Source organism: Dysidea avara, chromosome 8 (genome assembly GCF_963678975.1).
Source record: "Dysidea avara chromosome 8, odDysAvar1.4, whole genome shotgun sequence".
Classification (NCBI taxonomy): domain Eukaryota; kingdom Metazoa; phylum Porifera; class Demospongiae; order Dictyoceratida; family Dysideidae; genus Dysidea; species Dysidea avara.
The window spans coordinates 15,771,953-15,796,677 of NC_089279.1; the positions used below are offsets into that span (position 1 = coordinate 15,771,953).

Genomic DNA, 24,725 nt, shown 5'->3' on the forward strand with positions numbered 1-24,725 from the left:
TCAAGAATGTCGAAAAACCTACCAGAGATCAACCCAGGGACCTCCATACCTAACACTCACATCCTTAACCACTGAACCACTGTTATCTTAGCTGCTCACCTCACTTGATTTTTGCTTTATAAATGAAAATTCTAGTGTAAAAATCTACTTATAAATGAAGTTAATAACTTCACAGATGTACCTATGGAAGTTCTAGAACATTCTATGTATGTTCTATTAGAAGTCCTCATAAAAATATGCACTACCATAATATTACTAAATATTGAAGTAAATAGCTAGCTAGCTGTACATACATATATACAATAAAAATGTGTATTTGTGCATATGTGATGAACTCTAAACGTGGTGTGCATAAAATATACTTCAGTGTGGTACGTTATGTGTAGGAGATGATAGTTCACATTTGCTATTTAATGAGCACAACTACCATCTCCTACATGCATATAGACATCACATACATTACAGGAGTGCATGCTATGTACAACACATTTACAGCATATCACATATGCACAAATACGTACACACTTTATTGTAGTATAGAGGTCTAGATTGTTTTAGAGCATTTCTATTAGAAGTCCTCAAAAAACGTGCGTTTTATTGGAGATATTACCAAATAAATCATGCAATGCGATACATATTTATAAGTCTGTCTTCAATGATTATCATTATGTCTGCATAGATAAGTAGAAATGTGAATCCCGAAGTCAGCCATAGGCTGGTTTTGGTACCAAAGTACAAGAAGAAGTAAAATCTGCACAAAAACAGCCAAGCCGTAACAAAATGGTGCCGCCTTTAAAACCTGGTCAAAAAAAGTTGTGAAATTAAAGGTGGCAGCTAAGAAATGGCTGCAATGATGTTACAGGTTTTTGCAATTGAATTCGTCGCCTTTGCGCTTGAATTCGTCCCGTTTGCAATTGAATTCGTCCCGTTTGCAATTGAATTCGTCAGTTTTGCAATAGAATTCGTCCTGTTTGCAATTGAATTCGTTGGTTTTGCAATTGAATTTATCAGTTTTGCAGTTGAATTAGTCAGTTTTGCAATAGAATTCGTCGTGTTTGCATTACAATTCGTCATAAACAAAATGGCTGGTAGTACACGAAGTTGATAGCTGTCTTGACAAGTTAATTAGCTTGCTCACAAGTGACCACACCCATCGTGAATGGCGTAGTAGAGCTTGGAATATTGCTGGATAGGCTGTAGAGGAAGAATTATTACCTTATTAAGAGTTGCTTACCACTGTTGTACTTGAACAAGTTCTTGTAGCAGCTGATACATCATGTTTTCGTGTTTGCTCCAGCTGCCATTCTTGTTACGGATGAATTTAACTGCAAAAGCGACGAATTCTATTGCAAAACCGACGAATTCAATTGCAAACAGGACGAATTCAGTTGCAAAACCGACGAACTCAGTTGTAAACAGGACAAATTCAATTGCAAAAGCGACAAACTCAATTGCAAACGGGACGAATTCTATTGCAAAGTCGCCGAATTCAATTGCAAAAACCTGTAATGTTGTTTTTTAATATACGTAGCAGTGCTATCCCTCTGAGCAAAGCTATATCAGTCCATACCATCTAGCAATTTAGATGCATAGTAGCAAATCCTTTTTGACAAAAGCAACAAGACAAAACATTCCTTAATCCTCAATCTTAAAATTTATTAGTATTAACATTATTGTAGCTATTTCTTGGCCACTACCTTTGATTTCATAACCTTTTCACCCAGGTGTTTTAAGGCTGCATCATTTTATTGCAACTTGGCTGTTTTTGTGCAGATAACTAATACGTTATTGGCTATAAACTACCCTTAGCCGCCACCTTTAATTTCATGTCATTGCAGCCATTTCATGGTCTTCTTTTTCATCCAGGTCAAACCCTTTGCTGTTTAGGATGTACAACACTATACAGTATACTTACTCCACAATATTCTTGGATATACAACAATGATTTTGTTGAATTCTTTAACTCTAACTGACTTATCCAACATGGTTTCTGCCATGTGATGAAGCAGAGTGAATATTGCACAGTCACTTTTGTGATGATGGTACCATTGCACTGTAAAGTTTCCACTACGGTTGAGACAACAAGTAACAATCAGTATTACAGTAATGCACACCATACCCTTGCACAAATGAATGCATAATATCAGCCGTCCTTTGCAAATCAGTCATTGCCTCAAACTTTTCAATGCAGTGGTGTAAGTAAGTACTAATAGTTTCATCACTGTTGTACTTAGTAGAATATCTAAACAATGGAATTACACTTTAAACTCAACATTATGTGTTGCAAATATCAGCACCTTTATGTAGCTGCACTAAATATATGCACACAAGGATAAAAAAGACAAGTTTTTAGTATTGCCCTTATATTCATCTGTTATTTATTACTATGAATTAAATTTGTAGTACTGAGGGATGTGGTGATTATGCCGACAAAACTTGGGAATAATAGGTACATGTGGGAATCAGAATCTTGTTGGTATTTATATAAAAAGACTTTAACAGTGTAGTTTGTACAATTTCATTAATCCTTAAACCAATATGTTTCATTTCAAAAAAAAATGGAAGAATATGGTAGACCTATTTTCTTCCACTATTGGATTTTCTTTACTCTGTGACATTTTCTTTCAATTAGGATGGAAATATGTGCTTATTTCCTATTTAGTGACGAAAATGTACAGTAAAGCTCCAAAATTGGATGGTTCTGACCATCCAATTTTGGAATTAACTGAACCAAATTTATATCCATCCAGAATTCTATGTTTCTGTTTGGAAAACCTAAACCAAATTTATTTATCCAAACTTGGATGGTTAATTCTGGTTATTCAGTTCTGAACCAAATTTATTTCCATCAAAATTGGATGGTTCAGAGTTATTCTCAGTATTATACTGATTAGAGGATACGTACATGCATACTGATTATGGGACACATGTGCACTGATTAAAGGATGTGTATATACTGATTAAGGGATGCATGTATTCAGATTTAGGGGACAGTTAGGGATCTTTAGGGTTTTAAAAAACATAAACACTGAAAATGTACTATCCAGTAAACTGGAGTTTTTATGCATGCAAAACAAACTGCCAAAAGAACAAAAAGAACTGTAGCTATCTAAAACTACAAACACCTTTTTACTAATGGTTAAATTTTCGGTTAAATGGTCCCACACATCCTTCCATTCCATAACTTCACACAGTACTATGAAAAGTACAGTACAAAAAAGTATCTCTTCCGTCTTCCTTCTTCACATAATGATGGATGAAAGGCTATAACTCGGCCATACTTCAACCTATCAACTTTCTCTTGACACCATGCTGTTTGTCACATGATGGCAATTCAGTTGATATATAAATACTATGGTATTAATCAAATGTCATACAAGAGCAGTGACAATTCAAAGGTGAAAGGAAACAAAAAGATACAGTGCTTTGTAGTAGGTGAGTTTCTCAAAACTTTATGTACAATTAGATAGCTTGCTCCTTGCCAATTAATAAAATCTGAATTTCTAAGTGATTGGATGAATACTTCACAAGATATGTCTGTTTGAAATCATGTATGTAAACTGGCAAAATGGATGCACATTTTTAATTCACTTTTTATCAAATCAAGACACACGGTAGTTTGTCGTGCGGCCCATGAAGTCAGCACGCCACACCATGAGTATATTAACAGGAAGAAAGAAAGCGCAACTTTCACACCTATGTAGCTCTGTGATCCCTTATCCGATTGGAACCAAATTTGCTAGAGACATGCTGCCAAGTTAGGGGGGTCTACATACCAAATTTTAAGAAAATCGCTCCAGCCATTTCCAAGATACGAGCAATCAAAACTTTGTTTTAATTTCTTCGTTTTTTCTTCTTATTCTTCTTCTTCTTCATCTTCTTCATTTCGCACACTTCGCAAAATTCGCCATAAAACACGAATGCGTGCTCGGGTTGGGCTGAAATCTGGCACACTTAAAGGGCTCATTAAGGCAGATCTCCGTACCAACTTTGGTAGGAATCCGATGAACATTCAAGGAGTTATGACCGATTATTTGCGTAAAATAAGGTAGAAGGTCTGTCACGCTTACAGGATAAACCCCTTGAAAGAATCAGTTGAAAATTGATATGTAGATGGAGCAACCATCGTAGGAGTGCATTTTTGTGGTTTGAAAGGAATCGGGATAAAGACCATGGAGATATCACACAAAACCCAACCTGTGTCAAAATTACGTGATCGATTTTTATGAATAAAAAAACTATTAGTTTTCGTGTCTACCAGGCAAACCGCTTAGAGCAACGAGCTGAAAATCAGTATGTAGCTGGAATAATCATCATAGAAAGTCCTTGCTGTAGTACAAAAGAATCGGAATACAAATCACTGAGTTATGATTCGAAAGGCAACTACGTGCAGCAAATGCGAGATCGAGATACTCTAATAGAACAGTCACCCTAATAAAGCATTCAGCTGCATTTATAATTTACTCAGTTACATTACATTGCAAGTTATTCTGTAGGGAATTCAGCTACAAACAAGTCACCCTGTAGTCAGATCAGCTAGAAGAAGGTACCTAATAGAGAGTTCAGGTACAAAGCAGCCATCACGTAGAGAGTTCAGCTCAAATAAATCACCTTCAGCTACAACCAAATTGCCCTGTAGAGAGATCAGCTAGAAGAAGTTACCTTGTAGAGAGTTCAGTTACAAAGAAACAATCATGCAAAGAGTTTAGCTGCAAACAAATCACCTGTAGAGAGTTCAGTTAGAAACAAGTCATCCTGTAGATAGATCAGCTAGAAGAAGTCACTTTGTAGAGAGTTCAGCTACAAAGAAACCACCATGTAAGAGAGTTCAGCTGAAAACAAATCACCTGTAGAGAGTTCAGCTAGGAACAAGTCACCCTGTAGAGAGATCAGCTAGATCCCGTAGAGAGTTCAACTAGAAGAAGTTACATTGTAGAGAGTTCAGCTACAAAGAAACTACCATGTAGAGAGTTCTGCAAAAAAATCGCCCTGTAGAGAATTCAGCTACAAATAAATTACCCTGTAGAAAGATCAGCTAGAAGAATTTACCTTGTAGAGAGTTCAGCTACGAACAAATCGCCCTGTAGAGAGTTCAGCTAGAAACAAGTCACCCTGTAGAGAGATCAGCTAGAAACAAGCCACCCGTAGAGAGTTCAGCTAGAAGAAGTTACATTGTAGAGAGTTCAGCTACAAAGAAACTACCATGTAGAGAGTTCTGCAAACAAATCGCCCTGTAGAGAATTCAGCTACAAATAAATTACCCTGTAGAGAGATCAGCTAGAAGAATTTACCTTGTAGAGAGTTCAGCTAGAAACAAATCACCCTGTAGAGAGTTCAGCTAGAAACAAGTCACCCTGTAGAGAGATCAGCTAGAAACAAGCCACTCGTAGAGAGTTCAGCTAGAAGAAGTTACATTGTAGAGAGTTCAGCTACAAAGAAACTACTATGTAGAGAGTTCAGCTGCAAACAAATCACCCTGTAGAAAGATCAGCTAGAAGAAGTTACCTTGTAGAGAATTCAGCTACAAACAAATCACCCTGTAGAGAGTTCAGCTACAAACAAGTCACCGTGTAGAGAGTTCAGCTAGAAGAAGTTACATTGTAGAGAGTTCAGCTACAAAGAAACTACCATGTAGAGAGTTCAGCTGCAAACAAATTGCCCTGTAGAGAATTCAGCTACAAACAAATCACCCTGTAGAAAGATCAGCTAGAAGAAGTTACCTTGTAGAGAGTTCAGCTACAAACAAATCACCCTGTAGAGAGTTCAGCTAGAAACAAGTCACCCTGTAGAGAGATCAGCTAGAAACAAGCCACCCATAGAGAGTTCAGCTAGAAGAAGTTAAATTGTAGAGAGTTCAGCAGTTTAGCTGCAAACAAATCGCCCTGTAGAGAATTCAGCTACAAACAAATCACCCTGTAGAAAGATCAGCTAGAAGAAGTTACCTTGTAGAGAGTTCAGCTACAAAAAATCACCCTGTAGAGAGTTCAGCTAGAAACAAGTCACCCTGTAGAGAGATCAGCTAGAAACAATCCACCCATAGAGAGTTCAGCTAGAAGAAGTTAAATTGTAGAGAGTTCAGCAGTTTAGCTGCAAACAAATCACCCTGTAGAGAATTCAGCTACAAACAATTCACCCTGTAGAAAGATCAGCTAGAAGAAGTTACCTTGTAGAGAGTTCAGCTACAAACAAGTCATCCGGTAGAGAGATCAGCTAGAAGGATCACCTTGCAGAGAGGTCCGCTACAAAGAAATCACCCTGCTTCATCTTTCCTTCTTCCTGTAGTAAAGAAAAAAATGATAAGTTAAAATGCCCTAAAGCCGGCCATAGGCCGGCTTTGGGGTATACAAATACAAAAAGAAGTGAAATCTAATCCAAAACAGCCAAGCTGTAAAAAAAGAGTGCGGCCCTCGGAAAGGTCAAGGTGAAAAAATATGTGAAATCCAAGGTGGCGGCCAAGAAATGGCTGTGATGGTAGGTTAATGGTATAAATTTTAATAACAACAATTCGGGTGAATTTTGGTGCCGCTTGGTCAATTGGCACAAAATTCACCTGAATTGTCGTCATTAAAATTTTTACCATTAACCTACCATCACAGCCATTTCTTGGCCGCCACCTTGGATTTCACATCTTTTTTCACCATAGCCTTTTTGAGAGCCGCACACTTTTTTTACAGCTTGGCTGTTTTGGATTAGATTTCACTTCTTTATGTATTTGTATACCCCAAAGCCGGCCTATGGCCTGCTTTGGGACTTTTTTAACCTATCTTTTTCTCTTTACCACAGGAAGAAGAAAAGATGAAGCAGATGTACCTTAAATATTTCTGATTTAATCAGTACATGTACAAATTATTACAGAACTGTCCATGGTGGTTTCTGTGTTATTGAACACTCTTCAAGGCAACTTCTTCTAGCTGATCTCTGTACAGGGTGATTTGTTTGTAGCTGAACTATCAACAAAGTAACTTCTTCGAGCTGTTCTCTCTACAGGGTGATTTATTTGTAGCTGGATTCTGTACAGGTGATTTTTTTGCTGCTGAGCTCTTTACAGAATGGTTCTTTGTAGCTGAACTCTCTACAAGGTAACTTCTTCTAACTGATCTCTCTACAGGGAGATTTGTTTGTAGCTGAACTCTCTACAGGTGATTTGTTTGCAGCTGAACTATCTAGATGATGGTTTCTTTGTAGCTGAACTCTCTACAAGGTAATTTCTTCTAGCTGAACTCTCTGCATGGTGGTTTCTTTGTAGCTGAACTCTCTACAAAATAACTTCTTCTAACTGATCTTTCTACAGGGCAATTTGTTTGTGGCAGAATTTTCTACAGGGTGATTTCTTTGCAGATGAACTCTCTACATGGTGGTTTCTTTTTACTGTAGCTGAACTCTCTACAAAGTAATTTCTTCTAGCTGATCTCTCTACAGGGTGATTTGTTTGTAGCTGAATTCTATACAGGTGATTTGTTTGCAGCTGAGCTCTTTACAGAATGGTTTCTTTGTAGCTGAACTCTCTACAAGGTAACTTCTTCTAACTGAACTCTCTACAGGGAGAATTGTTTGCAGCTGAACTCTCTTCATGATGGTTTCTTTGTAGCTGAACTCTCTACAAGGTAACTTCTTCTAGCTGAACTCCCTACATGGTGGTTTCTTTGTAGCTGAACTCTCTACAAGGTGACTTCTTCCAGCTGATCTTTCTACAGGGTGATTTGTTTGTAGCCGATTTTTCTACAGGGTGATTTGTTTGCATCTGAACTCTCTATATGGTGGTTTCTTTGTAGCTGAACTCTCTACAAGGTGACTTCTTCTAGCTGATCTCTCTACAGGGTGATTTGTTTGTAGCTGAATTCTCTTCATGATGGTTTTTTTGTAGCTGAACTCTCTACAAGGTAACTTCTTCTAACTGAACTCTCTACAGGGAGATTTGTTTGCAGCTGAACTCTCTTCATGATGGTTTCTTTGAAGCTGAACTCTCTAGAAGGTAACTTCTTCTAGCTGAACTCTCTACATGGTGGTTTCTTTGTAGCTGAACTCTCTACAGGTGATTTGTTTGCAGCTGAAATCTCCACATGATGGTTTCTTTAAATTTGTAGCTGAACTCTCTACAAGGTAACTTCTTCTAGCTGATCTCTCTACAGGGTGATTTGTTTGTAGCTGAATTCTGTACAGGTGATTTGTTTGCAGCTGAGCTCTTTACAGAATGGTTTCTTTGTAGCTGAACTCTCTACAAGGTAACTTCTTCTAACTAAACTCTCTACAGGGAGATTTGTTTGCTGCTGAACTCTCTTCATGATGGTTTCTTTGTAGCTGAACTCTCTACAAGGTAACTTCTTCTAGCTGATCTTTCTACAGGGTGATTTGTTTGTAGCTGAATTCTGTACAGGTGATTTGTTTGCAGCTGAGTTCTTTACAGAATGGTTTCTTTGTAGCTGAACTCTCTACAAGGTAACTTCTTCTAGCTGATCACTCTACAGGGTGATTTGTTTGTAGCTGAACTATCAACAAGGTAACTTCTTCTAGCTGATTTCTCTACAGGGTGATCATGGTGGTTTCTTTGTAACTGAACTCTCTACAAGGAAACTTCTCCTAGCTGATTTCTCTACAGGGAGATTTGTTTGTAGCTGAATTCTCTACAGGTGATTTGTTTGCAGCTGAACTCTCTACATAATGGTTTCTTTGTAGCTGAACTCTCTACAAGGTAACTTCTTCTAGCTGATCTCTCTACAGGGCGATTTGTTTGTAGCTGATCTCTCTACATTGTGGTTTCTTTGTAGCTGAACTCTACAAGGTGATTTCTTCTAGCTGAATTATCTCTTTCTATAGTTGCATGAATTCCCTACAAGGTAATTTCTTCTAGCTGATCTCTCTACAGGGTGAATTGTTTGTGGCTGATCTCTCTACAGGGTGACTTGTTTGTAGCTGATCTCTATACAGGTTACTTGTTTCTAACTGATCTTATGAATTCTCTTCGGGTGACTGCTCTATTAGGATGACTGCTCTATTAGGATGACTGCTCTATTAGAGTATCTCGATCTCGCACTTGCTACACCAAGTTGGATTTCGTGTTATAACTCCGTGGCTTTAAGTCTGATTCTTCTACACCACTGAAGAGCCTTTCTAAGATGATAACTCCATCTGTACAGCGATTTTCAAAGCATTACCCCAATAGGTTTACCTGGTAGGCGTGGCAAGCAGTCGTTTTTTATTAGCTAATCTCGATTGTGTAATTGTTACACACTGTTGGTTTTTTCGTTGTATCTTCCTGGTTTTTAGCTCGATTTCTTTCAAACCACAAAAGGTTTGAGGTTCAATAGTTAACCTATTCACCCACCGATTTTCAGCTTCTTCCCATACGCGATTTACCCTGTAGGCGTGACAACATATTGGTGTTATTTTTCGTGATTAATCGCTCATAACTCTTTGCCTGTTTATCGTATTCCAGCCAAAGTTGGTACAGAGATGCGCCTTTATACCCCCCCTTCTGTGTGCCAAATTTCAAGGCGATTGGATATGGCGTACGCGTGTTATAGCAGTTTTTGTAAGTGTGCAAAAAGAGGAAGAAAAATAAGAAGAAAAAAAAAACTAAGAAACTAAGCCAATTTTTGAAGTCGCATATCTCGGGAACGCTTGAAGCGATTTCGCTCAAATTTGGAATGTGGAGTACTGAAGGTGGAGGGAGTGTCCACAGCAAAAATGGTCTTGTTTCATCAAGGCAGCACAGAGCTACGGAGGTGCGAAAATTGCGTTTTCTTTCTTCCTGTCAATATACTCATGGGTGTTACGTGCCGGCTTCTTGGGCCGTACAACACACTACCGTGTGTCTTGATATATATTTATGTAACACTTTCACACCTCACACCTCAGATCAAAGGAAAGCCAGTGCATATATATCACATATTGCACTGACTCAAAATGTTAACGAGATATATGCACTGCCTAACAGTGCATATATCTCGTTAAACACTGCCTTAATGCACACTGCTGCAGTGAGTATATCTCTTCAAGCTAGGTATATCTCTTTAAGCCAGTGCACATATCTCATTAACTCAAGACATTGCACACCTAATAGGAGTGCACACTATATCCAGAAATCATTAGATTTCTTTGATGTTATACTTTATCTCTCTTTTCATATATAGGGAAGCAAGCAAGCTGTGATTGCGGGATTGAATTTTACCAATTAATTACTACATTTACAAAAGCAAAAAAACAAACTACTGTTTGATGTATTAAAATTGAATCCCACAATCACAGTTTATTTGGCAAAATTCAATCCCACAATCACAGCTTACTTGGTTCTCTATATAAGAGAACAGTATAGCAACTAAAGATTTTGCCAATTAGGCAAGTCTGCATGCTAAAGTTGAACATATTTGTTATACCACGGGCGCTCATTGTATAACTATTACATATATATGTATATATATATGTAGGGATCCCCCCAGACATGTGCCACCTAAAATGTCGCCTTCAAAAATCATTTTAGAGACATCTTATGCCACGAAAAATCACCTTTACAGAATAATATTAGTCCAGCTAACATGAAATACAGCATTAAAACAAGAAAACAATTACCGGTGACCAGATATAGAAGTTCTAAAAACCTCCAAAACTTGAAATTTTGTCTCACTCATGCACTCACTGACTACAGTCGCAAGCCTAGAGCCCAAACGAAGCAGCGCATGTTCACCATTTTATGCCACAACAACAAACTCACCGGTGGGATGCGCCTTTTGGGGTTCCGACGAGTGTACACCCTGTGCACCTTGTCTTTTCTTTTATTTTTCATCAGGTTGGTTGTCTTCTTCTTCAAACATCGAAACCATACCAAGCATTAATTTTCTGTATCAACACTTTTCTGTAGACACCACAAAAAAATTTCAGAAAGTGCTTATGCTGCTGAAAGAGTGGGGCGCTTATAATTTCAAGTGCTGCACGTGAAACATTAAGGCTTCTGAGTTGTCGCTTCGATTTTTGCCAACACTTGGACTGCAATCAACAGAGAGATTTCTTACATAATAGATGGACTGATACTCGATGGCTTATTCCTCTGAACACAAAGACTCAGCCGGACAGCGAGATCAGCGAGTGATTCGATAGTACTCGAGTGGGAATGGTATTACTTCATCCTGTTAGTTGAGACTAAGATCCAGACAACTGAAAGGGCTTGTTCGTTCAAACAACTTCCAACCCAGGTGAAAAAATGCGGACCATCATCGAAGGTCATAGATCAGAGCGCCACTACTACTACAATCAAAGGTAAGCTATGCACATTACTACAAACCTATGTGCTTCATATTTTGGCACAGTACAAGTTGTACAAGAACTTAATAACTAGCTCACAAGTTACACTGTAACTAGCTGTGCTACAAAAAAAAACTAAACAAACCAGTATTTGAAAAATTTGTTAATTCAAAATGATTTAGGGATCTATGTAATAAAAAGTAGTGAAACAAGAGATGATTGATGGTTTTACAACATAGCTCAATGGGAAAGTCCGTACTTTGGCACATTAGCATTTTGCTCAATGACCAATCATAAATTTTTTCAACTTACACACTACAGGTGCTACAGTAGCGGTAAAAAAAAAAGTCCCCGTTGCGTTTGTATTAAGTTGTTCTGCATTTGAATTGCATTCTCTTAGCAGTGCATTTGTATTCTGTTTGTATTGCATCTGCATTCTTGTTTTCGTGCATTTTTAGGTTTACCAGTTTACGGAGAATTGAATGAAGGCTGGGACTAATAAATCAACAAAACAAAGGATTTAACAGTGTGACGGTCTATGTATCAGGTTAGTAACTGTATAACTACAGTATATCTATTTGTATATGTATGTCAATTCTTATAATTTAGATTCGAGAGCACCTACGATGACCAGCCAGGAAAGCCTACCGAGTAGAAACTGGACTGAAAACTACCACAAGCACACACAAACATAATGAAATGATTTGCATGGCATATTTACCAAAAATTTAAAAAGCGATTTGTTCACTTACAGGTTGTGACTAGGTTCAAAAGCAGCTGAGTTAGTCATCAACCAGTACATATCCATGAAACTGCCATGAGTTACACGAGATACAAAATGAAAAGGCTAACCTGTGGCTGTGAAAGCGTAAGTCCAAGTCCAAGCCCAAGCGGCCAAATTACTAGATGGGCATGACCATGTGGGTTTAAATGGTGAGAGCTACTTGTTTTATGAAGTGTTGTGGCAGAACTCCTACTCGGCTACGTAAAAGTCTCATTAGTATAATACAGAACATTGAATGAATATTTCAAGCTACATAAGAATGAAGAATTTTGTCTTCAGCCACCGGTACATTAGCCAGTTGGCTGTAACTCCTCTTCCCTTTGCTGCTGCTGCTGCTGCTGCTGCTGCTGCTGCTGCTGCTGCTGCTGCTGCTGCTGCTGCTGCTGCTGCTGCTGCTGCTGTTGGCAAAGTAAGTATTGGTTGTCTAGCTGGGTAAAGGAAATAAACACACACGGGTTAGAAACAGCTACATAAACTATGGTAGCCATCATATAGTGTACAAACTGGAATTGTTTTTATTTGTCAACACTGTTTGATTAGGAAGATTACAGATAATATTCTTTGACTATTAACTAAATTGTATAGATAGGGCTGTATTATCAATGGCTTAGCCAGTTAGCCTGCATTGTACTGTTGTAGTCTGACAGAGGTTTGTACCACCGTATACTCCTTTTTGCTAGTGATACATTTGTAATGTAGTTGCGTTCCATTTGCGTTCTCTAAGCAGAGTGATTTCTTTGCATTTGCGTTCTGTTTTTTGAAACACTAAGCAAATGAAAATGCAATGGGAACTCTTTTTTGATCACTACTGTATGTATAACAATAAACACACAAAATCCTGAAAACAACTACTGTAATTTGCTCTTTTTTCGTTGCAAAATAATTTTCATATGCAAAAACTTGTATAAAAATTTTTATAAAAATCTAACTACTCTAACAGAGCAGTCATTCATGTAAATCATATGAAAATATTTTTACAACATAAATTTTATTCCAAAACTTTTTTGTACGAAACTAAAGCAAATTACGGTATGTACACTGTAAAAGTAGCAGTAATTAAGTTAAAACTTTTGCATAAAAGTGCACGAACACTTACGTCACAAGACGGTGAGCCACAAGAAGGTAAAACAAAAAATCTCTAGCAAACACATCATCTTTAAAGTTATCAAACAACTTTGTAATGACTTTATTAGGTGAGTCTCTCTTTTGCTGACTCTAAATATGAAAAGATAATCATGGATGAAGATCTAATACCACAGTACATTTAACTAAGTACACTTTATAAACAGCGCATTGAACTACGTAAGTACATTATCAATGGTTTTGTACTACAGTTTGTACTATGTAACTGGTGATTATCAACAGATTTTCCTGCGTTTACTGGTCATTTAACTATGTAAACAGTATATGGATGACTGGTAAAGTAATACATTTTTTCAGTCATAAACATTAACAGTCTGTACTTACAAAAAGTGGATTAGCTACATAGATATGATAAGAAACTTTGGCAATATAAAATAGTATAACAACAACAATCACAACACCATTTTGAAACCAGATGTATGCCAGCTGTGGGTACGTACCTGGCTTCCTGAAATCATTTTCCAAAACCATGTGTGAGTATATATGTTCATTTGTCTTCTGTACCCACATAAGTAAAACTTTGTAAGCTAAAAGCAGCTTGTACGTAAGAAATGAAAGCCACATAGCACCAGTACTAAGCTTCCAGGAAGGCAAGCTTTAGTTTAAGGATAATTCATGCTGGATTGAAATACAGATATAGTAACTTTCCACAAACTTGGTAAACCACCTTCCCATTGGGCTCTTCAGGTATTTAATGACCAAAAACACTACAGCAGGCCTTGTAGGCTATCAGGAAATGCGTACCGCTTCAACCTGATAAGGAGCATGTCCCCTACATTAAAAACTTGGATATTTCCTTTAGATACTACGTGACAATAAATTTTGTGTCTGTGGTCACCCATTTCCCGATGGTTTCTGTACATTTCTATGCCTAACTACAGCATTGAATGGTTGCACAGACCACAATTAAAAGATCAATACTTGCTAGTATGCATTATCACATAACAGAAACTTATTAAATAACAGCATGGTATATATTATTTCTGCAATTCTAGCTATAGCTAGCTGCATGGCACCAAAGTAGCATAATATCAAGGGTAAGTAGAATTCTAAGAAAACGGAAACAGGACGGGAAGGAAAGTGGGAACAGGAACAACCAACGGAAATGCCTGATCATGCCAATATACAGGATAGATTTCACAGTACAATGCTTCTTTGCATCATTGTTGGATCCTTCCACTAAAACAATCAAAACACTCTAATAGAGCAGTCACCTGCAGTAAATTATTTTAAGAATATTTGTTAACTATCCCACACAAGGGACTGCATTGAAAGCCTGTGAACTGATGGACTACAGCTTGTATAGATTAGGTATATACGGACTAGCTAAGTAATCAACACTGAAAACTAACTACAGTAGAACCTCCCTATCCCGACCTCTATTATCCAGGCATCTCCATTGTCTAGGCACCTGACAACCCAAAATGGTCATGCAACCTGTAATTTATCAACCATAATGAAGTTTGGTTTAGATGAAAGCACAGGGAGGGAGCCTAAAGGCTGCTGTGTACGTACCTGTTTAATGGCTTGTTTATTCTAAACTTGCTGGGTGATAATGCATTTTTACAATCCGGGGGAGTGACCATAAATGCTCCATAGTGACTTCCCCCTCTGCCTACTAAACTGCATAGCACTAAGTGATAGCAATGTAACAATACTTGCATTTAAGTTACACTTTGGCATAATAGCATGTTACGGAGATACGGACGGTAGTAAGTACTAGACTGCCCAGATAAGAGAGGTTCCACTGTATTCACTTATAACCATCAATTTGTTGAAATTCAACCATTAGACATGAAGAAGTGTACAAAACAGTCTAACAAACTGAACAGCACCTGCATATGTAGAAGCAGGAAGTTGTACCTGCAGTTTCAGGAGGATAAATAGAACATCATGGAGTATGTAACAGTATGTGTCAAGTTGAGGTACGTGGCTTCGATTAGGAGACTAATGTTAATATGTACAGTCATAAAGAGGAACTGTTTCAGACTGAATAGCAACTGCTGCATATCCCCATCATATAACTTCTTATCTGAAAACAGCAGAAGCAGTTTACAAAGACTGTAGCAGGCACTACCCTTCTGTAGTTGAACTGCAAATGGTTTTGGTTCAATAACTTATTAGAGCATTTTTAATGCAGGTGATTGCTCTATTAGAGTATTTTGAATATTATAGCAGAAGGATTTCCATTTCTGTCCCGTTCTCATTTTCCTATCCCAACATCAACCTGTTAAAGAAATGAAATTACAGGTGCATAATAACATATGTGACCGGGCCAGCGAAAACAGGGCATGTGGGCACAAACTACACCCCATCACTCTACTGGTCATATCTCATTACTGGAAAAGTATATTTCCATTCTGTAACTTGCATCATTATGCCAATGAAATGCTTACTAAGTGCTGAAAATTGCAACACCATAGCATAATGGTACAAAACGTTATGAGTGATGAAAGTGTGAAAAAGTAGACAAAAATCATGTCCCCACATGCCCTATTATCGCAGGCCCGGTCACATATGCAATGCTATATGGGGTCAAGGCTTGTACCATAAACAGACTCAACTGCTATGCGAAAGTTTTCTTGTACTTTCTACTTTTGCCACAGACAACGATGAAACAGTGAAGAAATGTTAATTTATAAAGATTTTAGTAGTCCTTTTGCAGTAGTGAACATGATGATAACAGGCTTTAGTTGCTGAAGCCTTCCTTCAATAAGAACCATGTGTCATAAAAAAAACACATTTAATGTAATAGCATAAGGGACTACAAGCCGCGCAGTTCCTACTTCTGTCCATCAAAATACATAAGTTACGGACGTTGGTTACTGTCTTCTGACCCTGTGGTAAGTTGTGTGAAACATGTGATCCCTTGATGAAAATGGCACAAAAGTATAGGACTTAATTTGGGCTACAAAAACTGTGTGACTTTAGGTGGTCTACTATGTCACGAAGAAAGCGCCACTATCAGCACTAAGAACTATGGAATATCATTCAAATTTGCACCTGCCATGGCCTATTACTGAACACTCAGCTGGGCAGCACTACTACTTGAACTACCTTTCTAAACACTGGAAATCACTCTGTATTTTAGATGCGCCGTAACTTAATGCGTCACTGCTCAGCTTCGGTAAATTTAATGTTTTTGAAATACTTTACAACATGCAGAATAGATATCCTTGCCCTTAGGTAGTAGTACCACATGGGTAGACTTCAAGGAACTGGTCACTTGTACCAGGTATGGATATGTCACTAGTCGTATAGTGACATCATGAGCAGTGATGTGAAACGTGCACGATGTATGGTCACTTAGATATAGTATGTATTATACCCATTGCTTTGTACTACAACTACCACTACCGTACTCATACTCACACTATCAGGTTTTGCAGATCTAGTCACAGATATTATAGTAATGATTACAACAAAACAAATCCATTATTTTCAAAATTGTACAAACAAAGCTATAGTGAAAACACTCATGCACATACTTATTGCAAGTGCACATTGTAAGTACACACTACAAACCTCATAGTTTTGGAAACAAGAGAAGATGAATGGAATAACAGTAGAAGCATCTGCATCTAAAATATGATTCCTTTCTTTCTTGTTACTATTCCACATCCACTTTTTAAGTTCTTCAAAAAGATTAAGCCCAGGGTCTTGTGTTTTCAGTTTCCCATGTGAACTTTTACCTACAGTACATAATCATAAATCAAAAGACATTCTTTAAGTGTGAAAATACAAGCATATAAATCCACAAGTACATAGGTTCCTTACATATAATGTAACTATATTTAGGAAACCATTCTGAATTGAACACCAGTAGTTCCAGATAAATAATTTGAAAGATACCAAGCAATATAATTTTTAAGGGCATACTTCAATTATCATAGTTCTAAAGTATTTCATTCACAACTAGGGAAAGATCAATCCCTTTCATTTCTAATATATGTACAAATTATCGAGGTATGTAATTTTTACGATTTAACAAAATTCCGAATATTTGCAGTTTTATTTTCATGGATCACTAAGAGGATATTTGTTATTTAGCATAGGGCTAGTCTTGGTAATCGTTAATTTTCAAAGATGAAAATTTGCAGACAGGAAAGCAAAATTCGAAATCCATAAAATTTATGTCCCCCAAAAATTTGTATGTATACAGTACCAATCAAAGCTTTAGGCATAAACCTAGGGGGTGGGGCAATAGTTAGGTTCAGGAGGAGGCTAGTGTCCCCCATCCCCCCTAAATTAACCCCTGAGAGTGGTAAGGTATAGCCACAGTTTAAAATGGAAGAAGACAGTGATTCTAAAAAAATATAGCCCTGTGCTAACTTGTAAGTGTATAATTAAATAAGTTGAAGAAAAAATTAGAACTTTTAAGTTCGATTAGAGATCATAGAAAAAAAAGTTGGGAAACAAGGGAGGTTGCCTACACCTCCAGATATACTAGCAAACATTTAATCCCAACTATACCCAAGACCAAGACTGAATTAGGGATTAAATGTTCACTAGTATATCTGCAGGTGTAGGCAACCTCCCTTGTTTCCCAACTTTTTTTTTCTACGATCCCTAATCGAACTTAAAATTTCTATTTTTTTCTTTAACTTGTTTGTCTACCTTTTTTTGTAACATTATTATGACTGGTGAATCCACACATAACGCATCAAAAGAAAGAATGGCACCAGAATTAATGTTTTCATCGCCCCAGCTATCACAAACTGCTTCAAAAGTACAGTGGCCATTACGCTTCAATTTCAGTCAGTTATGTTATTAGCCGGGGGGGGGGGGTAACCAGCACCCAAGCAAAAACCCAACATGGTGTACGAGAGTCCCAATATTTAAGTATTTCAAAACATTTCTGTATTTTAAATGTATTTGTAAATACAATGTAATTTTAATTTAGATTTTTATTGTGATGTTTTTACCTCGAGTTTTTGCTAATACTTATGTAGGAAACACCTTGAGGGGATCAGAGGAACTTTAGAAGAGACACAGGTGTACTTTGCACTATAGATTTGAATTGTTGTATAGAGCGGCAGCCGTAATTGAACTCATGAACAAACAGAAACAAGAATAATCTAATTTGTACATGGTTCTGGATTTAGGATTTCTAAATATTTGATGGATTTCTAATTGGATTTCTCAAAATAGTGTACCAGAGTCCCAGGACGTTGGCTACCCCTTGGTTCAGCCCATTACACAGCGCTACAGACGAAAAACAGTAAAAGAAGTCACTCTGCAACAATCCAGTAACCACGAAAATACAATGATTCACACAACCCCAACTATCAATTACTGCCTCGTAAGTGCAGTGGCTATATCATGCTTTGCTTTCAGCCCATTACACAGCGTTACAAACGAAGAACAGTGTTAAGTTCATCTCTGCAATCAGTCCAGTCACCATGGAAAATATGGACGATTCCCATTTACAAATGTACTGTAGGGAAGCCATGCATCGCGCTACCGCGAATCGACACCTTTGGCTGTCAGCAAAAAGGAATGGCACACAAAGGAGGAGAAAGGTAAGTCCATGATGCGTGCACTGCACATGCTGCAGTATGCCAAAAGGTACATCTCGGGGTAAAGCGACGTCAAAAAGTGAAAAAATCAAGCCCGTAGCCTTAGCTGTTATCGAGTTACACTTGCCTGAAGGCATCAGGCAGGCAGTTAGTCATTGGAAAATTCCATTGTATAATAAATTTGTAACAATTTATTGGAAGCCTTTAGGATCGTACTGAAGGCACCTTTGGGCTTGGTTATACCTAACCAATACTGCCAAGGTGCCAGGATGGAGTTGTGAAGCTGGTTTTCGAGTGATTTTTTTGGCTAGGAAAACCCAAATCTCCATGATCCCTAATATACAGTACTACTGTACTGTATGATGAACTAAATTAATACATTAAATGTATTTCTCATGCCATGTACAGCAGTAACAGTACATAACAATTTGGGGAATGCTGGGCTAGAGTTGAAATTTGAATGTTTAAAAGGAAAAATGGTATATTCTTCAGAATAAAGCTTACCTACTTGTAAGGTTAATGTAGTATTTATAGAGTGCTCACACTGATTGCCTTTTATGTACAAACCTCCTTTGCTACACAAGTGCAACTACACCAAGCATAGAAACAAACAAGCATACATACGTACACACACAGTCCTCGTAATTGTAATGATCCCTGCTAGCTTACACAAAAAATTCCTACATTTGTATACGTGTGAGTAGAGAGCATACAACAAATCAGTAGGCATGTGCACCTCATGAACATGTATGTATAATGTCACATATGGTCTGTCACACATGTCTTGCCACAACACACTCATGAATGCAATCAACAATATTCCTTTGATGTATGTAATAGGTGTCAGTATTTGTACTGAAATATAACACTAACTCTTCCCTGATGAAAAATATTTTCTGATAGTGTGAACTTTTATATTTCTATTAATTAGAAAACATACAACTACCTTATAGATAAAAAACAGTCCTTTTAAAGTTATACCCAATACCACAATGTTTGTTCAGACATGAACACATATACACATTGTGGTCACATATGTACATACTTTTAAGTCCGGAGGTCATTGAATCCACATCATTCTCAGCTAGTACTTTAACTTTTATATCCCCATCATTAACTTGCGTGTTGAAAAATTCTATAATCTGTTCACCATCTTCCTGCGTTACAACATATATTGGTGGCTTCTGGGGCATCCCTCTGTTTAAAATTTCACTTGGCAAAAAATTACTGGACATAAAATTGATAATTATCAAACCAACAACATTGGAGTCTTCATCACAGTGCTCTTCAACAACATCAACTAGGCTCTTTTCTGTATCAGTCAACTGATAGTAAATAACATGTTCACTGGGAAGGTCACTATCTGGTGCACAACAACTCTTCCAATCCAGTGGTATGGAATTGACTCCAGGAAGAGTAGCATAAGTGAATGACTGTGATTCCTTTAATTCAGTTAAACGAAACTGAAGACCTAGATATATAACAAAATACAATCTGTACACATACAATACCACACTAACAACCAGTGTATCTCGATCAGTAGCTAGACATTGGTATCAAAAATACACTTATCCATACACTTTTAAAATAACCTCCTACAAATATCTGATCAAATAAAAATCATCAGTTTCACAGTAACTACGACATAAATGAGCATTTATAATGTCCATTAACCAACCATACCCTGTAGGCCAGTAGAGTAAGCAACAGCAATTATACAGTGAAACCTATCTTTTCTGGTTACCATTGGGCACCATACTAAAAAGCAGGTGGCTGGATTAAGCAGGTTATTTAGTTCACAGGTGACACATATATTGGGGAAATGACTAGTTCAGACGGGTGATGTTATTGACAATGTGTGTACTAACCATTTTGACAAAGTTTAGCAGAGCCACTACAATCATCATTACTTCCTGACAAGCTACTGGGTTGACTAGTACTTGGAGACAGATTATCCAGCAATGTGTCTGCATGAACATAAAAGGCTGAATTCCCGGGACTACTTTCAGCCATCTCTGAATGTGTTGCAGTACAAATGAAGTCAGGCAGGTAGATGCCAACCCTAAAATAAAATAATGTGCTTCAGAATGCAATGAATTGACTATATTACATCAATACAGGAAATACTAAAAGTTCCCTGAACATACGATGTCAAAAGAAATTTTATCTCCACAAATTTAAAATTTGGTGACTATTATGGCTGTAGGTATAGGTGATTTCCCTCGTTATATATAGTACTGTACTTCTTAATGTTATGATACCCACTCAAATACCAATATGACAACCTTCACAATCCCTACCACTATTACTAAAGATATTTACACTGAATAAGTAAAAAATATTAGGCTAGTATTCCTCAGTGATACCTCTTTCTCTCAAAATCAATGGGATGGTGGTCTAAATGGAAGCAATCATGCCCAGAAAACTGTTAATAAATAAGTCCAGTGAATTGTATTATATTGGCTGCTTCAACAACAAACTGTCATCTGTGACATGGTGGAAGGAATAAGCGTGGGTAACAGAAGTAAGGACAGGACAAAAATTCTGAAGAGGTCCCTGATATCATGAATCCAAAGTTTACACAACAAGCCAATAGAGCTGGTGTTATGATGAGAGGCCAGTGACAAAAAGGTAGTACCACACAACCTCTCAGCCATCTTCAGAATCGAGTCCAATTTATGTAGATGAGTGGCAGAAGGTCCCATAAAGATAATGTTTCCATACTCGCATATCATAAGTAATAGTAAGACCACTCTGACTAAACACAATAAATAGCACCCAGTCGTTGGTGAGAACGAGTAGCCAACTGATCAATCATATAGCTCTAGGTAGAGTTTGCGGTCAAACTGAATCCCCAGAATTTTTGGTGCATCTACTTCTGCGATGAAAAGGGTGTCCACGAACAATAGTGGGTGCAAATCAACATCCTTTCTAAATGACACAATAATATTTATCAGGCTCTTACCCAAATCAACATTCATTTCATCAGCCCCTTAGGAAAGAGTACAATGATAAGTTGCATAACTATTGCATTGTTACTTAACTGTACGACTATTTACAATCAGTATGCCTAATCAGAGACTCCAGTCCTATGAACTGGTACTTTAATCACTAATCCTAACCAAACAAGTCGCAGATCAGGCATGCACCAATACTGCCAAGGGTGACATGAAGGCAGTTTGTGGTCAGCTTTTGTGAAACCTCCACAATCCCTAATATGCAGTACTACCGTACTATACGATACAGACCAGTTTCTGGTGCTTGGAAAGTTAGCCAAGACAATGTATTATCCAACCGAAAGTTCACTGGTACCAATCAATAATGACCAATAATAGTGCTAATGTCCATAGCTTATTTTATGACACAGTAGAACACCTCAACTTTTACATATACAATATGAAAAATCGATACCCTTCAATCAACTACCTAACTATTGTCTTAGCACCTGTGTGACAGCCAAGTTTGTTACTTCCTTCTGGTAATGTAAATGTCTTCAAAATCATGTGGTTTTCAGCTGCAGCATTTCATAGCTTTCTCCCTATACATCTATATTCACCCGAGGTCAACATTGTTCAAGTAGTCTGTTATCACTTCAATGTACAGGTAGTTTGATTTTGTAAGTCAGTTTCTGGTGTGTGGCATTTTGACAACAGTAAAAATGTCTCTTCCTCTGGACCGCAGGATGATTACAGCAGCTACTGCATAATAGGTCAGCAAGGACCAGTACTGGTTAAAGTACCTGCATGAAACTTGTTAACCCAATAGCTGAAATTTGGCAAAAAAAAGTTTTGCAAACAAATACCAGAATGGATGATGAATCAGTGAAACAGTCTCTAACAGCAAGGATACAAAACACCTTACAATGTGACAACCTTGTACATTAAATGATTAGAGCAGTCCAATGTATGGAATATGCACTCATGTGACCAAAATTCTAATTACATACATTCAAAATCCATTTCAATAAAACAGACAGCCCTCAAAATTACCTGAAATAAAGATATGCACGTATTAGATTCAGTGCCTCAGCTGGCCCAACTCCATTACAGTATCTCGAGTATCTGGCTCACATGCTCCATGCCTGCACTGGCCCATACAATGCCTGTGTAAACAGTTAACACTGACATTTACAAAGAAGTGTAGTAGTGGGTTCCTTTCCATAATTATTGAGTGATTTATGTACCTGTATTCTGATTTGAATTTTAATCACGTGAGTGCTCATATCAGCATCGATTTACTTTTTTGTTTGCTGGAAGAGATCGTTGAATTGTTAAGTGTTTGTAAGCTTCTTATTCTTGCTATCGGAGACTGTTTCACTGAATCATCTGGAATTTGTTTATCAAATATTAGCATCTTTTTCACTGAATTTCAGCTCACTGATGGCTCAGCCAGATGGCTAACTAGCTTCAATTTTAACTATGCTCATCACACAGGTACTTTAACTAGTACTGGTCCTTGCTGCCTTTTATGCAGTTGCTGCTGTAATCTTTCTTTGCTCCAGAGGAAGAAACATTTTGTTGTCATCAAAATGCCACACAGATCGTGCTGCCACCGAGAACTGATTCACAAAATCACATGCGTTGAATTGATAACAGAATGGAACAGTGTTGAGGGTGAATATCGAGAAAGCCATCTAAAATCACGTAATTTAAAGGCATTCATCGTTTACTACCACTGAAGACTGTTCCACTACATAGTTGTCTTTCCTCTAAAAAACTTCTTTGAACAAGATAACTTATAGCAATAAATACTGGCAAAGCTAGGTGTAGATTTATAAACCCCATATTTGAACATGTATTATTTTTCAAGGGGTAGACACTTCCATACCACCAATTGATGCGCTCGCTACCGGGATCAAAAAGTTTGATCGCCAAAATATTGCCTTGATCACTTGATTTCATCTTTCCAAGAGCCTTGATTCTTGATTGTCAACCATAAAAGCTTAGTAAATTCTCGTGTTGCTCAAAGTTAGCTTTCTAAAGGTGCTTGATCACCACTTTTGCAGACACCTTGATCGCTTGATTCACTGCAAAAATACCCCTTGGTCACTTGATTAAATCTTGATCCCAGTCGCAAGTGCATCAATAGACACTATCCAAAACCACGCCCACTTTTCATACGCCATTTTGAATGGGGCCAATTTCAATAATCACTGACTGCACTGCATTGAAATTCAGCGATGAAGAAAGTTCGAACTAAGTGGTATTGTCAAACAATAGTCCATGGAAGCTTTCAATGCAGTAAATTCCTTGTTCTGACTAAAGTCATGTGATTATCAGGTGATGAACAAGGCGCGAAGGGCTGACAACGCAAATTCCCTTGTTTACCTGTACAAGGATCGACTGGATGGTCAGCCGCTACTACGGTTACTATCACTAATAATTTACCGTGGCAATGGATACTAAAATACTATCTATTTGCTTCACAGTGCTTAATTCCTGTGTGGGCCATTTGGGCTGTTGATACTTCGCGCCTTGTTCAACCCTGATAACCACCTGCCTCTAACCAATTTACAATCTTGAAGACTTCCACGGCCAATTGTTTGACAATACCCCCTAGTTCGAGCTTTATTCATCATCGGATTTCAATGTAGCGCAATCATAATGCACCTATCAATGTAATCCCCGACTACCACTAATACGGGCTGGGGTGGGGGAAGGTTGGGATTTGCATCACTGAAAATTACAATTCCCCACCTACTGGGGAAGTACTAACGATGCAAATCCCAACCAAATCTCAACCTGCAAACCCTGGGAATACTGGAGTTAGGGGGATTTGTACGGTCATGTGGCGTTGGTCTAGTGATGAGTTAGTATGAGTGGATTCAAGTATGAACGGAATAGCTAGCACCCCAGACACTTCTTAAACTGAAAGCACACACCTTTGCTGTCTGAGTGAATTTCTTTAGTGAAGACAAATCCCCACTATGTCGGGGAAATTTAGCGATCAATTCCCCCACCATCCCCAACCTTTCCCCACCCTCAGCCTGTATTAGTGGTAGTCGGGTATTACATTGAAGGTGCATAATAATTGATACTGGCCCC

General features: G+C 37.8%; 1 protein-coding gene across 1 annotated transcript in view; it reads right to left on the reverse strand.

Moving 5' to 3' along the window:
- Nucleotides 1–24,725, reverse strand: part of LOC136264089 (uncharacterized) — a 103,131-nt gene that overhangs the window by 65,202 nt on the left and 13,204 nt on the right. Inside the window, exons 2-7 of the mRNA XM_066058780.1 lie at nucleotides 20,550–20,743; nucleotides 19,727–20,152; nucleotides 16,688–16,854; nucleotides 13,116–13,234; nucleotides 2,120–2,242; nucleotides 1,916–2,067 (exon numbers count right to left, since the gene is read on the reverse strand). Of these exons, the coding sequence (XP_065914852.1) occupies nucleotides 1,916–2,067; nucleotides 2,120–2,242; nucleotides 13,116–13,234; nucleotides 16,688–16,854; nucleotides 19,727–20,152; nucleotides 20,550–20,694 (1,132 nt within the window). The 5' untranslated portion in view covers nucleotides 20,695–20,743. The remainder of the gene's footprint in view (nucleotides 1–1,915; nucleotides 2,068–2,119; nucleotides 2,243–13,115; nucleotides 13,235–16,687; nucleotides 16,855–19,726; nucleotides 20,153–20,549; nucleotides 20,744–24,725) is intronic.